Source organism: Lipomyces japonicus (assembly GCF_038497905.1).
Source record: "Lipomyces japonicus strain CBS 7319 unplaced genomic scaffold V1514scaffold_55, whole genome shotgun sequence".
Lineage (NCBI taxonomy): Eukaryota > Fungi > Ascomycota > Lipomycetes > Lipomycetales > Lipomycetaceae > Lipomyces > Lipomyces japonicus.
The window spans coordinates 57,345-72,080 of record NW_027117867.1 but is presented as its reverse complement, the minus strand read 5'-3'; the positions used below and the strand labels follow the sequence as shown (position 1 = coordinate 72,080).

At 43.0% G+C, this 14,736-nt stretch overlaps 5 protein-coding genes across 5 annotated transcripts; 1 reads left to right on the top strand and 4 right to left on the bottom strand.

Annotated features, from left to right (window-relative positions):
* Nucleotides 1-5,948: 5,948 nt before the first annotated feature.
* V1514DRAFT_337065 (vacuolar protein sorting-associated protein 26-domain-containing protein) lies at nucleotides 5,949-7,351 on the bottom strand. The gene is made up of 2 exons (XM_066928620.1): nucleotides 7,075-7,351; nucleotides 5,949-7,005 (listed from the first exon to the last, which is right to left on the bottom strand). The coding sequence occupies exons 1-2, from the start codon at nucleotides 7,289-7,291 to the stop codon at nucleotides 6,338-6,340; spliced, it is 885 nt and encodes a 294-aa protein (XP_066781297.1). The 5' UTR covers nucleotides 7,292-7,351; the 3' UTR covers nucleotides 5,949-6,337.
* Nucleotides 7,352-7,616: 265 nt separating this feature from the next.
* On the bottom strand, nucleotides 7,617-8,262 carry V1514DRAFT_344755 (P-loop containing nucleoside triphosphate hydrolase protein; the record flags this gene model as incomplete). The annotated part of the gene is made up of 2 exons (XM_066929203.1): nucleotides 7,617-7,763; nucleotides 7,834-8,262. 2 exons carry the CDS (start codon nucleotides 8,260-8,262, stop codon nucleotides 7,617-7,619), a joined length of 576 nt encoding a protein of 191 aa, XP_066781296.1.
* A 651-nt stretch (nucleotides 8,263-8,913) lies between these two features.
* Nucleotides 8,914-11,955, bottom strand: V1514DRAFT_337060 (uncharacterized protein). The gene is made up of 2 exons (XM_066928619.1): nucleotides 9,838-11,955; nucleotides 8,914-9,775 (listed from the first exon to the last, which is right to left on the bottom strand). The coding sequence occupies exons 1-2, from the start codon at nucleotides 11,870-11,872 to the stop codon at nucleotides 9,021-9,023; spliced, it is 2,790 nt and encodes a 929-aa protein (XP_066781295.1). The 5' UTR covers nucleotides 11,873-11,955; the 3' UTR covers nucleotides 8,914-9,020.
* V1514DRAFT_337058 (mitochondrial 54S ribosomal protein bL31m) lies at nucleotides 11,927-12,688 on the top strand. Its single transcript, XM_066928618.1, has one exon. The coding sequence runs from the start codon at nucleotides 12,134-12,136 to the stop codon at nucleotides 12,581-12,583; it is 450 nt and encodes a 149-aa protein (XP_066781294.1). The 5' UTR covers nucleotides 11,927-12,133; the 3' UTR covers nucleotides 12,584-12,688.
* V1514DRAFT_337057 (Vps5 C terminal like-domain-containing protein) lies at nucleotides 12,583-14,447 on the bottom strand. The gene has a single exon (XM_066928617.1). It carries the CDS (start codon nucleotides 14,213-14,215, stop codon nucleotides 12,698-12,700), a length of 1,518 nt encoding a protein of 505 aa, XP_066781293.1. The 5' UTR covers nucleotides 14,216-14,447; the 3' UTR covers nucleotides 12,583-12,697.
* Between the last annotated feature and the right edge of the window lie 289 nt (nucleotides 14,448-14,736).

Sequence of the window (14,736 nt, the reverse complement as noted above, 5' to 3'; positions counted from 1 at the left end):
GGTTAAAATTGGTAATGATGTGGCGGCTTTTGAAATTGCCAACCAAGCTTTTTTTAAAGAGATGGTGGCATCGGTGACTGGTGGTGGCGTTGCTGTAGACCGTCAAAGGGCGGCTATTAGGCAACGACGGTCGAGGAAACTCTCTGCAAGGTCAAGAATTCCGATTCCGACAAGACAAAATTCCGGAATTCTTGGCGTTGGTCGTTTGTTTTGACCACCTTTATATTTTGATATACCTATTTTTTTTCCTTTTTTTCTGATACCATCATTCCTTTACTGTTACTTGTGTTTATATTTTCAAAAATGAATGATTTAAAACAATCAAATTAATAAAACGTTTCCGGAGTTTCATGTATGACTTTGTCAACTGGATAATGAATATCTGTAACGGAATCTATTATATGAAACGTAGTATAAACAATGTCAATAATTTTTTTAGTGAAAATACAAAAATATATATATTATTATGGTAAAGTTACATATAGTAATATCCAAATAAGAATATAATTTAAAATATAATATAAATTTCAAGCCTACTGCGTTTTGTTCCAACAATCAATAATGGTATAAGCAGACGTCATTTGCATATTCAACTAGATTTGTTGTCGTGTTAACAATCCCGTTGCCGTAGCAATAATTAATAACAATGGGCCCGCCCGAATGGCTGCGCTCCCTCACTATTAATCCCCCGGAATTTCTCGCCCTTCTTCTTTCCTCTTTTCTCTTGTTTTTTTTTTTTTTCCAGCAGCGTCGTCCTTGGTCACTTGTCTGAAGGTGGGCTTAAATTTGTTCATTAACAGCTGGTGATCGTACTCATAAGGCCGCTCGCGATGAGTTTACCCGCCGGTCCGTTTATTTCTCGATGTTGATACAGATGCCTGGTTTGCATCCGAGGTTCGAGAGTTTACGCGCCGAGTCCCTGGCATGTACGACCTTCACACGGGTCGGTTGCTTAGCATACAGGCGTTGGGAAACTCCCGATTACTCTGTTTGATCAAATTGTTCATCTAGTTCTGTCCTTGGACTTTCAATTGAACTTCTTTGTTGCCAGTATCCCGGTATTGTACAATCACAGCTCATTCCTATGTATGTCGTTCTAATTTAATGAAAAACAGCAAATTCAGTGGTCCGGAAAAGCGGTCACTTTATCAATTTGGTGCGGTTTGTACGATGTTACACAAATCAAATCTCATTGAAATTCCAAAATCCTTGCTCCCCAACTGCCTTCACTTTCTATCTATTTTCCAACCATGAACTCAACAAATGTGTGGAGGTATCAACGGTAAGTGAAGCATGATCAATATAAAATAACTTTTGCTATAGTGTAGTAGAGAGTCATCTGCATCAAACATACCAAAGTGAGGTTGCAAGTATGACACTGTCAAACAATTTGGGTTAAGCCAGCCCAGCTGCTACTCCTACAGAAATTCCAACTCTGGAGAAGAAGGCTTGAAGCACGACTATCTTCATAGTTTTAACCGGCCGTGTGTTGACCTTGTCGTATGGATTCTGACGTCTTGTGTTCTCCCAGATGCTGGCCATTAAATGGAAGCTATCATAAATGGAGAATGAATTTTGTGTTTTGCCAATTTGTGGGAATGAATCTGAAAAAATGCTGTTATCACATATTCAAGGCAAGCTCGCATGAAGTGTTTAAAAAGCAATGGAAAAGAGAAGCGTGTAAAGGAGCTATTCCCGAGACTTTGGAAGAAAGGTCACACAAATCCAGTTACCCGATCTGAAAGTGTTTGAAACATGTAACCGCCAAACATCATGCCCTTTCTGGAAGCACAGTAGTTGGTTTTGGTGCCTGAATATGCGGAATTATATGCAGAGGTGATTCGTGAGATAATGCCAAAGAGTCAGCTTTCGAGTCGTTAGACATGGATAGTGTGGAAAATGAAAACGCCAATGGTGATTTGTATTATTTTTTTTTTTTTTAACATTGCAACTCTTAACATTATTTAACCTAACATTGTTTAATGCTAAAAATTAATTTACACATGCAACAACTGTATGCGTTAGCTCACGTATTAACGTCGCAGCATGTCGCTTTCACCCGAAACGATTTGCTTTCCTTTGCTTTCCAATTTTTAAAGCGCTTCACGTAAGACCCTCGTCACGCTTCACTTCCACGATATACATTATGGGTGGAAAGGATACGCGAATATTCGGATTACAATACGATACTAATAAAACTTTACGAATAACTAATTAACTATACGAATAATAAAATTGTGTAACAGAGAACGGGAATTTGCAACCTGTATACCAAACCAGTTATTCTTAATTGGGATGACGAACTGGGCATACAGGGGAAACGTTCCTTTTACAGGTATTTCTTTACGAACTTGGATGGGAAATAGCTACGATTACTCCGTTCTTCACCTGAAATGTATTATCATCAAACGTCTCATCCGCTAGTTAATATTTATTGACTCGCAAAATTAATTAATATATTCAATATTGATTGCCAGTCAAATTTTTTTTTTCTTTTCTAAAAAAATAGCTTTTACAGTTACGTAGTTAAGAAGTGAAATAATCAGGGGAACATTTGCGAAAGTGTAAAAACGCACGGAGCTTTTTCTCCTATTTTGTGTTTATATAATAATGGCCAACTGTGCAAAACACAAAAACAATAAACAGTTTTCCCTTCCTCATCCATCGCTTTCATCCACAGAATAATGGCACGCTCTTTTCAAATCAAACTCAAGTATTATGCTCACGATAACTATTTTTAACAGCTTTTTTTTGAAAGAATTAGCGGGCTTCATGCGTTTTCCGGTAAGCTTTGCCATAATACTCGAAATGTGCATTGAATTCGGGGGGACCTTGAAAAAATATAGCATTAACGCAGAATTCGAAGTGAAGGTAAGTTTGTGTTGCTCTAATTTGAACAAAGTGTTGACCGGAATAATAGCTTGTAATGGTTTCCACACAAAGTGAAAACTGATCGGTTTTATGCTTGCACTTGCTATGTCGACTTGAATTTAATCATCAAGCGCATAGCAAGCGACAAGACAAGTTTCAGTCACTGAGTATTCACTGAGATAACTTGCTACGTCGGCTTGAGCTTGAATTTGATCATCAAGCGCGTAGCAAGCGAGAAGAAAAATTTAATGACGGCTTGCCGAGGTAACGACGGCAGCCGTTTCGATCTGAGATGACTTGAGAAGCAGAAGCAATCTCGGCCGGCAACTGGCACAACCGTTGAGTTCGACGGGTTGTCGCATTCATGCAACAAAATTCAAACACTTGTAAGTGATTTTCCTTAACAATAGTGGTTGCTTCGGCTAACTTGTTGAATCAGAAAATCGCACCCTCATCATCGGCGGCTTTCATGCCCAGGGGTTTGAGTCTGAAGCAAGTCTTGAAGAACAGACTTGCTTGGCTAAAGACCTGATGGGACTTCATCAGTCGCTTTGGGACGACTGGGACGTTGAAAGTCGCCGACAACAACACCAACAACAACACTAACCGGAGAGTCATTTGTGACATTCTCCGGTTGTTGTTGCAAACCTTCACTCGCTGCCCCTCGTGTAGGCAAGGTATCACACTAGTGTCAGTGTGATCGGCAGCGAGTGTCGGAGAGTCATTTGGTGACATTCTCCGGTTTTTGTTGTTGGTGTTGTTGTCGGCGACTTTCAACGTCCCAGTCGTCCCAAAGCGACTGATGAAGTCCCATCAGGTCTTTAGCCAAGCAAGTCTGTTCTTCAAGACTTGCTTCAGACTCAAACCCCTGGGCATGAAAGCCGCCGATGATGAGGGTGCGATTTTCTGATTCAACAAGTTAGCCGAAGCAACCACTATTGTTAAGGAAAATCACTTACAAGTGTTTGAATTTTGTTGCATGAATGCGACAACCCGTCGAACTCAACGGTTGTGCCAGTTGCCGGCCGAGATTGCTTTTGGACATGCTCCAAATCCAGACGGAGCTGTTCAACCTCGGCACCTAATTGTAACTTTGCACATTTGAGTAATTCCACGAGTTGCGCAAGTTCACACAACTCGATACTTATTCGTCGCTTCTCCTTCAAACCCGATGAGAAGCGACGAATAAGTCTCGTCTGCTGCTTCTTTCTAAAGTAAGGAGCTAGTCACAATCATCAATCCAGTTGTCAAAGTTAACGACAACTACTTACCGACTTAGAGAAAACCCAGTTCATTTTGGTTGTCACAAACGTCATAAACATGGTAATATATGCAAGAATATTGTTAGCGAACGCCGAAGACCACCAATAATAACAACAACGACAACTATGCTTACCAACCAGACAAAGGTCGCAACCACGACCGATGTCATTTTGTGTAAAAACAGCTTTATGACTTCCATTTTTGACCGTCTTTGTGAAGTGAATGAAGATGGAGAAAAAAGAAAAAGAGGAAGAAATGCGGTGCCCCACGGCGCATTATATATTGTTCCAGTTGCTATGCGCGTGGTAGGGTCGAGGCATGGAATATAGGAGAAGGTGTGTGCTACAAATGAAAGTAAATAGAAAACGCGTGTCGTGACATCTACGTGACGTGTAGTTCGTAACGATTAAGGGGAGAGCCACAATCGGACCAAACAAATTATTTGGTAGGGGTGTCCACGTATCCGCGGATATTTGGCCATGTCTGTATTCGTGCGGATAATTTCCGCGAATATGACGGATATCGGGAAAGTATTCAAGATTGGAAGTATTCTTTCCAGTATAATATTTAAAATCTATTAAAAACAATACAATATTTGTAAGTTATAACAATAACGTATATCAATAACAATAACAAAAAAGTATAATGAAGTGTAATAAATAAAAATAGAACAAAATACGCCAACAACTACCTGAGTACTATATCAATTTGGCCCCTTAAAACTCTCACCAAGAAGAACCAACTTTCTCATTGTATCACCATTCAAGTAGTAGCGTCTAAGTTCAATGAGATCTCTGCCACCACTAAATAGACGTTCAACGGACACGTCAGCGGCGGGAATTGCAAAATAATCTCTAGCAGCCACGGCTAAGGCGGGATAGAGATGCTTGTTAGTCTGCCACCACGAGAACTACCGTTCGACTCTGTTTCGCAGCAGAAATACCTATCTAAGAGTTAACCAGATTTTAAACAATGATTAGGCAATAAAGTCATATTCCAGTAGTGTATGGAGAGCGAAAAGTGCATTGGTAAAATAAATTAAGAAGAGAGAACGTGTTATAGCCGGTTGGGATGGCACCGCCTAGTTAACTGAAAATAGACGCATTATGGAAGTGCCAGTTACGTTTTGGAACGAGTTCAAGTTGTTGAATCAACTGCTTTGACTATTCCTGATTGTGGACTTTTGAAGCCTACTTGGCTAACTTACTTACTTGCCAATATCCGCGTATCCGTGGTCAGTTCTAGGACCGACATAGTTATTGGTTTATATATCACATATATTCTGCATGTACATCTTGGGCCGAACCCCGACGGTGTAGGGGTCTATATTCGACTCGAAAAATTAATATATCGACTGCCAATTTTTTCTTTTCTAGAAAAATAACTTCTAGACTCTAAATGAAATGAATAAAAATATAATGTACAGTCAAAGTGTCAAGCTTCTATAACGACATGTTGGAGGAATTTCGAAAGTTCCGTTTAAAAGTACATACTGTAGTAACCGGCATATGCCACTCATCCTATTCTCGGTAATCCACTTAGTTATTGATATTCGGACTTAAATGTTTGTACATGTAAATACTTAATAGAACGCACTTAGTTATTGATATTCGGACTTACAGGCGGCGAACTCCACACACCCTGTCACAAAAAACAATGCAAAACATTATGTTTAGTTATTCTATTCAAACCTTACCTATTGTATATAAGGCTTTTTATTTTTTACATAATGCAATTTTTATAAAAAATTATTAATTATTTGTACACAATGTTTAATATGAATGTCCTTGCATCAGGAGAGAGTGCGCTAAAAGTATAGTGAATGCAAAAAAAACTGGGAATAAAGGTTTTTTTTACAAAAAGTCGAAGTTTGTTCGGGAAACATATAAATTTACAACAAAATCGATAAAAACAAAGACATAAGAACTTGTTAGTCCTGTATCGAGTTTGCCAGAACTTGTTTGTTGTAAATAAAAGTCCTTAATGGAAAACAAAAATGGTGAAAATTACAAGCAATTAATTTTTAGGAACCAGTACCACGGGTAAAATAGTATCCAAGTTGAACTTCCTATAATCTCTGCATGTAATATTTGTGCAATCAACAATTCTATATATTTAAATAAACCAGTAATTACTCTTCAAAGTGAAAAATAAAACTCCATGCGCATTTTAAAAACCAATTAAGCGAAAAAATTGATTTATATCAAGGTTGCCGGTACAACACAATTTCACTCTGCTTAAAGTATCTGCGTGAATCTTCATCAATCAAAACTAGGGATAAAAACGTGCGAGTGGAAAATTTCTTGTTGATATCTCTGTAAGTTGGAGTGAGGTCGAAGCCGCCGAGGAAAAGTCGGATGGGAATGGTCTCACCACGGACGGGTGCGCCGTCCATGATTTCAAACCTGACCAAGGTTTCACTCTCGTTGTACTGGTTCGGTGGCGTGCCTGTAGTCTCACGGCGAATGATTGATAACTCCATGTGCTTAATCTTCAATCGCACCAGCAAGAAATATATGCGGCCGACAATAACGTCCTTTAAATGATACCGTGACTTTGAGTATTCAAATTCAATATGCAGGCAGTCCTCAATACCGACATCCATCTTGATTGAGCTGACAGTATCAGGTGGGATGTTATAGGAATATACCCAGATGTCCTTCTCACGAATAACATCTGCCATGCGGCGGCCTACTGTGACACGAACAAAGTACCGCAGGCGCACGTTAATGCCGTTGTAACTCTCAAACTGCTTTTCCACGTTTCGAAATTCAAACTGGTAGTTTTCTGGATGTTGAAGCTCACCAGGAGCAGCTAATTCTTGACCGAGAGTTAAAAAATCGTAAGTATTGCCCTTGTCAGAAAACATTTCTATTGAAACAGTTAGTCGAAAGAAAGAGAAAACAACGCAATGGCATCGAAGAATAGCCACAATTATACCAATTGTTCCTATAAATTGAACTTTAATGCCAATATGTTCCAATCGCCTGCCGTCCTTTGGCCTGATGACAACCGTGCCTTTGACCGCATCGCCATCGAGGAAAAGCGGCACTTTCTCCTTGCGCCGTTTATCCAATCGTACGTCAACATGTTTCCGCTGGTCTTCGCCATCCAAACGAATTTCAATATCAAGTGGAGACTTGAAAAACAATGCCATGTCGTGGTATATGAGTTAGAAGAATTGGAAAAGTTGCTGGGGGTGGGGACAACTTGTAAATAGCACTTTGACAATTGAATGGAGACCGATAACGTGCTGCGGCGCCATTAAGTGTCACTTCACGATACACGGGTTACTTGGTTGGTTTGATAACTAACTATAGTTTTATGTAATCATGGTTAGTCCTATAACGTAATCATCAGTTAAGTGGGATTCATTGTGTCTTGTTATAACAATTATCTATATATACATTAAACGCCAAAAAAAAAAAAAAAAAAAAAAAAAATTTAAAAGTCAAAGCAATGCTCATAATTAATTGATTGGTTTAATACACGACGAGCTGCTTAATTGCTTGGAGCGCGAGCGTGTCGACGACCTCGGGCGTCTTGCCAGTAACTTCGATAGAGGCAATGTCGGTTTCTGAAATGGTAGGCTGTTCCAAAATTTGAATCTGGCTCGCAACCATATCCTCCTGATTGAGTAATAAATGTTAGTAGCCGAGATATATGATCATAGTAAAGCCCTTGTCAAATGTATCATACCTTCATGTAGTGGTCTTTTCTGGCGCGGACACGATCCAGCAAGACTTCAGGGTCGGTCTTGATATACAGGAACCTGACCCCAACCGACTCGCCGTTAACATCTCTAAGCTTGCGAGTGGAATCCCTGATGATATCTCTGTATTTTTTTTTCAAAGCCGAACAAGTCACAAACGCGTAATGGTGACCAGGTTCCTGAGCAAATTTTTTGGCTTCTGCCAGCGGAGTGGGCACGATGGTTTGCAGCCACGGCACGCGATCCTCATCAGTGAGAGGAATCCCGTTCGTCATTTTGGCAACATTAGCAGCCGAATGCAAATCATCACCTTCAACGAACGGAGCCTTAAATTCTTTAGCCAGGAAACTGGCCACGGTCGACTTGCCGCACCCAGCTGGGCCGCTGACCACAAAGATGGTGTAAAAATGTGACATTTAATGTAAAAATTGAGAAATGAGACGCAAAGAAAAAGAGCACAAATGATTCGGGGAAATCAAACCGGCTGGCCCGGAAGGGCAAACTAAGGTTGTTTATATACGACAGCGTGAGTGTGAGAGGATAACTAATTGATCTGTTCGCCCATGCGCTTTTGCCTTCGACACCCCGGGTTCGTTCACTCCCTCTTCTACGCCGATTAAGTTCATGCATTGATGGCCTACAAGAAACCAATCTTATTTCATGCATTATACTATTTCAACATATTCTTCATGAGCTTTCTACAATCAATTGTATGTCTCTTTTCCCGTCTCCGTTATCGAGGCACAACCAAAACTGACTGCGCGCTCCCTCGGGGTGTGGGGGCCCGCAAACCTTATTTACCTTCAAATTGCTCGTTAGGCAAAAATGACATAGGCACGTAATGCTGTGGCCAAGTAACAACCTGGACATTTCGAAATCAAGTCGAAATGATATATGCTCAACACATTGCTTCTTTATCCTCAATGACATTTATTACTGTCATGGACATGCTAGCAGCCGTAAAACATTCGAATAAGGCATTTCATCTGGCGCTTTTCTTGGCCTTGCCCTAACCTGTGGCCGATCTATCCGTAACATAACATGCACCGGGTCAACGCCGGAGTCGACTCCAATTCATTTACTGCATTGTAAAGAAACTATATATATAACTATATATCTATATATTAAACAAAATAAAACATAAACATAAAAACATATGCATAACTATGTAAATTCAGTCGCTGTCTATCGACGCAATCGGTGCGACCTGAACACCATCGTCTAGCACGGTAATCGACAGCCACGTAGCGTTGGTTCTTTCGCGAATGTCATTAATGCCATGCTCCATTTTGTTGATCGCGCTTGAAAACTCATCGTCAATTGCTCTTCGTCGCTCAGCCAACTTCTCTCGTTCCTTGCGTCGACGTGCAAACTCGGCATCCCATACATCACGCCGTTCTTGGTCGGCACGTTGAAAATCTGCCATAAGCTTACGGTGACGAACGCTCAATTTGTCCGACCGATTTTGCACTGTAGATTCCTCTGATACCACGACCCGCTCTGCTTCTTCAATTTCGGCTCGTTGGCCATTAAACTCGGCCTCCCATTCAGACAGAACGGCCATGTGCTTCTCGTATTCCTTGCGTCTACCGCCAACATCGCGCATGACTGACACTTCTTCCTGCTCAAGTTCAACTAACCGAGATCCAAGTGACTCAATCTCATCCTCCGTGCGTCGGACGACTTCCCTCAAGGCCAAAACCCTTCGAAACGCTCGTTCGTCGCCCTTGTCACCAGTACCAAGTCGTGCCTTTAGTGAATCAATTTCCGATCTCAACGATGACAAATGTTTTGAATGATCACGCCTAGTTCGCTTCAATTTTTGCTTTTCATCCGTTAGAGTCGCATTCGTAGTGCATAGCGTGTCCAAAAGGGTTGTAACTGGAGACAGCGGGCGTGAAATTTGTTGCTGCTGCATAGAAACAGATGCTAAAAAAATGTTAGCATGTACATAATACATGTACATTCTCAAATTCTCAATTTACACTAACCTTCCTTGGGGGACGTGCAAATATTAGTCTTGCAAATCACAACGCTTCTGCCACTCTTAAAAGACTTGCTAATTTCGATTTCATACTCCGTAATTGGTGTCAGTCCAGATACGACAAGTAACATTTCAGCATGCTGTTCTTCTGTCTCTATAGTAGTCTCAGCCTGTTGTTCATCAGCAACGCTAGCTTCCAGTAACACCACAACACTGGATAGCCTGTCATCCTGACTATCATGGTGGTGAGTTTTGGGCACGATCGTCTGAACCGACACTTCGGGCCAGAGAATCCCATTGACCCTAACCGAAATACCGGTGTATAGCTGAGCCTGCATCTCCAATGATGTAGGTACATACCGGGGCGTCTCAGAGTGAGAGAAAATTGAAGGAACAAATGAAGAAGAAAGAGGAATAATTGAAGAGTGCGTTTCTCCTGAGTCCGCAATCGTTGCACTGCCAGTCGTTGCGGTTGTTGATGTACAACTTGTTGATGTCAATGTTGATGTTGATGTTGCATTAGTAGACGTCGATGTGGATGTAATGGCTGTGGTGGACGCAGCCACAGCAGCTGGCGAACTCGGCATAACTTCAAAAGCAACCTCGTTTTCAAGCACGTGCCGAACAAAGGAGTATAGTGCTGGCTCATTCGCCGATGGTCTGTATCCTAGCCCATTACTTGACACATCATCCGATATTAAAGATGACAAAAGTGACTGATTTGCCGTAGTGCCGGCATTGTCGGCCTGGCCACGTTCCGAATCACCCAAGGAATTAAAAGATTCACCTTTCAGTTGATTTGATTCTCTAGATGCAAGAACAAGAGTATTCGCTAGCGCGGACCATAGGGATTGTAATTGCTGCTTTGACTGATTGCTTTTACTCTTTTTCTTTCGCGATGACAATGATGAAGATGACGAGGTTGACAACGAGGATGATGGCGAAGGCGTTGGCAAAGCAACCGAGTCGTTGAAGGCCTGATGCGATGTATGATGTAAAGTGGTTTGATACGCGGCCGCTTCACAGTCGATACCGTAGCCATCTCCCATAATGTTCGGATTCGAGCTGGCGGCTGGCATCGAGCTAAGCTTGGCATCATGTTCCAGAAAAAGACGGCGTATAGAATGCATCAAGCTCTGACCAACGATATGCACGGCCAATGCCTGACTAAACCATCCGGCTGATCCATAAATCATATCCCACGTGCGCGGAATCGGTGATGTGCTTGCGGCCAAGTAATACTGGGGTTCTGCAACAGCCGCTGCAGCGGCCAACATCGATGATGATGATGATGACGACGAAGATGATGAAGATGAAGATGAAGATGCAGAAATTGCGTCGATTGGCAATGTTCCACGGCGAATAAGAAAAAGCGAATGCCGCACGATGCGTGTCAGCTGCAACAACGACGTGCAATATATGGCGGTCTTGGATCCACCGCCACTAAGCGAGGACGCAATAACAGCAGATCCGAGGTCGACCATGACCGATCTAATGCGCGGAAGAAAAAAAATTGACACCACGGCGACAGCAATATCAGAGAAAAAAATCGTCAGCAAGCTAGGCGACGCAGGCGTGGCATGCGTGAGCGATGAAATCAGCGAAGACGTGGCTGCTGACGACGGCGGCACAAACGTGAGACAAGCAAACAACAAGTGCACAAAAGAGACAATCAAATTTGGAAACTGTACAATAAGAACAAATATTGTAAGTGAATCTAAGAACGTGTGCGGTGGCAGAATCGTCGCCGGCAGGCTCTTCTTGTCGCCATAAAACGACGACGTCGGTGTGAGATGCGGCCGTAATTGTTGTTGTTGCTGTTGCTGTTGCTGTGAAAGTTGTTGAGATAAAAGTGACCGTGGCAACGGCGACGGTGGAGGCGACGGTGGCGCCGAATGTAGGCGGTCGTCGACTTTGCGGTGCTGGGCCTCATCTGATGTCGCCAGCAACGACGACGAGCTGTTGGACGATCCGCAGCCGTTGCTCATACCGGCTATTGCGGAAAGCTGCGCAGTCCGCTTTGCAGCCGAACCGCGAGCCATTTAAATATAACACAAAATCGGAAGATGTGTCTTTTTTTTTCGCTTTGTTCAAAAAAGAAAATTGACGGTGGGGGAAGTTTCTCCTCGAATTCTTTTTTTCTGCCAATTTACCTCGAAAGCAAACTATAATTTTACTTCACAAACAAACCACGTGACCCGCAAGGACATGACAAAAATTGTCTCGAGAATATCACGGCCCTCCTTCTGTGCCTTTACGATAATCATCTGATTGCGTATATATTTCATCACAATATCTGCGATATGGCATTACGCATAGCTAGTCGGCCTCAGTTGCAAGGCATTTCGGTCATGCAAGCTATTTTCCAACCGAGCCGAAATGCAGGCACGTTAATCCAATCGCGCAAGCCCAAGCGCAAGTACAGGTACGGCGAGACGCGGCCAGCGGTTTACTACGAATTTGATTGCCTGGTGGAATTATCGGACGGATCCACGTATACACGGCGGTCACAGTTTCCTAGGAATGAATGGAGATATTTGTTTGATCAACGCGTGCATCCGACATGGAACCCGAACGTGCCAGGATTGGCTGGTCCGCAAACGGTCGAGGGCGGCAGAATGGCCAGGTTTGTGGAGAGACTGAGCAAGTCGCAAGGAGAGAATGCAGAAGAAGTGGATGATATTTTGGAAGACGATTCTTACAAGGCGAACTCGAATATTAAGTTGTTAAACAAGAAGGAAAGAAGATATTAGAGAAGGAGAAGAAAAACATGTTGGCTATTGAGGGTAATTGTTCTTCATTCATTGTACATAGTTCGTTTTAAAAAAAATACATAGGCTAAGACAACATAAAAAAAAGGTTACTTTCTATGCGGTAACTTGTGGCCGATTTTGATCCTGCTGAACATCACCAAATCCTTGCCTGTCCCAAAAAGTTTCCCATAATTCGATAGCTTCCTTTTGAGATTCGACCGCACTCTCGAGATAAGTTTCCACTGATGCTCGAAAATCATCAATCTTTTCCCGTTGAAACCGATCGAATTCGACCTTAACAGTCTTGCAAATATCATCATATGCAACGCGAAGCCCATGAGCCCTGCGCTCGTACTCCCCCACCTCGTCCTGCTGCGCAGCTAATCGTTCAGGAGCAGTCTTACCAATCCGAATGGCACGTGCCAATGCCTGCTGCTTCTTGTTAAGGTCTTGATCAGCCGAGTACCATGTTGTGTAAGCCTTTTGACGCTGAGCGAACACGGTCTTGATGGAATCGATCAGTCGGATGTACTCATCGATGGTATCGCCAAGTGTGAGCATATCTTGGAGGCCCTGGCGCTCATGCAGGTCACGAATGCGATTCTCAACTTCGGCCAAGCCTGAAACTGCGGTAGACAACGGCCGTGATAACTCGACTTCACTCAGAAGGGTTAATGTGGCGGCAAAGTCTGCTGTATTGTCTGCCAGTTCCTTGCGTTGAATTATTACCGTATCCAAGGCCTTGCTCAAGGCACGGAGTTGAATATCGAGTGCATCAATGTATGATCTTTTATCGATGAACCATTCATCAGTTTCAACGAACTTACCATTTATTGAAAACGCGGTGCCAATGGCGCCAATAATACCGCCCGCCGACTTTGCTTGGTCGGTCGACCGATAGTGATGGTCTGCGGCCGCAGTCCGGTCCTTGAGCTTGATATCGCTGTTAAGCGAGTCACTTTCAAGAAATATTTTCAAGTCCGGGTCAGTTTGGAGAAGAGGATGACGGGAAACTTTGTTAAGCATCCTTTCCAGCGCAGCGCGGCGGCCTTCAATAAAGCTCTCATCGAATCGACCGACAGTCTGTTTCTCTGGCGGGGCCGGGATAATGATGCCGGGATGATTGTTGTTGAGTTGATGATATAGCCATCGAAAGTCGCGGTAACGACGGGTGACAATAAAGTCTGAATACCGGTAAGCAGGTGACGTGGTATGAGTGTGAACAGAGTAAACTGTGTAAGATGACGCCAGCTCGCCGACCTTGACCGGGTCGCCTACGGCTATTTCAAACAAAGGAGGCTCTGGTTGAGACGAGGCGCCACCAGTAGGTCCTGCAGTAGTAATTTCCGCAGCAGCGGCTGCTGCTGCTGCAGATTGTGCAGCAGAGATGATTCCACGCTCATGGGCGAACTCTGCGGGAATTTCGAGTACATTTGATTCTTCAATAGTGTCATTGTCTTCGTTAAGTTCGTTGTCGTTATTGTTCTGATTGCCTTGATCTTCCGGCTCGGAGTCGATGAGCGGGCCGAGAGGATTTACTGCCGGATCGATAAAAAGCACAGACGACGACGGCTCAGTGATTATTGTATTCGCGGCAGCAGTAGCGAGTGAAGACTTGCGGGATCTAGCCATTCGAAGAGCACGGGCACGAGATGCAACAGCGGGTACGGTAGTGTACGACGCTGTAGACTGACGACCAGCTTTAGATGATTGCTTCTTTTGAATGGCATGGCCGTCGTTATTGTCTTTATTTTCAGGTTTACCGTCGTCGTCGTCTTCATTATCACCATCATCATCATCGTCATCATCATCATCATCATCATCATCATCATCATCATTATTATTATTATTATTATTATTATCATATCCATTATCATCAATGCCATCGCTTTCCTGGATGCTTTCTTGATCATCTTGTCCGTCGTCGTTTGGCTGTGAAGAGAACGGGTCATGGTCTAATTGATTAGCGACTTGAAATGCAGATTATTATAACATACTATCAATTGAAGCAGCCTGCGCTTGAGACAGTGGCGTGGCAACGTCGTCCCATTGCGATGCGGACAAATCGTCAGAGTCCATTTGGACGGTGGAGAAGAAAGACAGAGGAAGTGTAGGGGTGATGGATAGATGAGTGGAAGTAGGTCAATTAATTG

Bases quoted from the DNA above. Each gene is read 5' to 3' on its own strand.
- V1514DRAFT_337065 (XM_066928620.1), bottom strand. From the start codon at position 7,291: ATGGCATTGTTTTTCAAGTCTCCACTTGATATTGAAATTCGTTTGGAT. The intron at 7,006-7,074 runs GTATAATTGTGG...CTGTTTCAATAG, and splicing joins TCAATTTATAGGAACAATTG to AAATGTTTTCTGACAAGGGC.
- V1514DRAFT_337060 (XM_066928619.1), bottom strand. From the start codon at position 11,872: ATGGCTCGCGGTTCGGCTGCAAAGCGGACTGCGCAGCTTTCCGCAATA. The intron at 9,776-9,837 runs GTTAGTGTAAAT...ACATTTTTTTAG, and splicing joins TTGCACGTCCCCCAAGGAAG to CATCTGTTTCTATGCAGCAG.
- V1514DRAFT_337058 (XM_066928618.1), top strand. From the start codon at position 12,134: ATGGCATTACGCATAGCTAGTCGGCCTCAGTTGCAAGGCATTTCGGTC.
- V1514DRAFT_337057 (XM_066928617.1), bottom strand. From the start codon at position 14,215: ATGGCTAGATCCCGCAAGTCTTCACTCGCTACTGCTGCCGCGAATACA.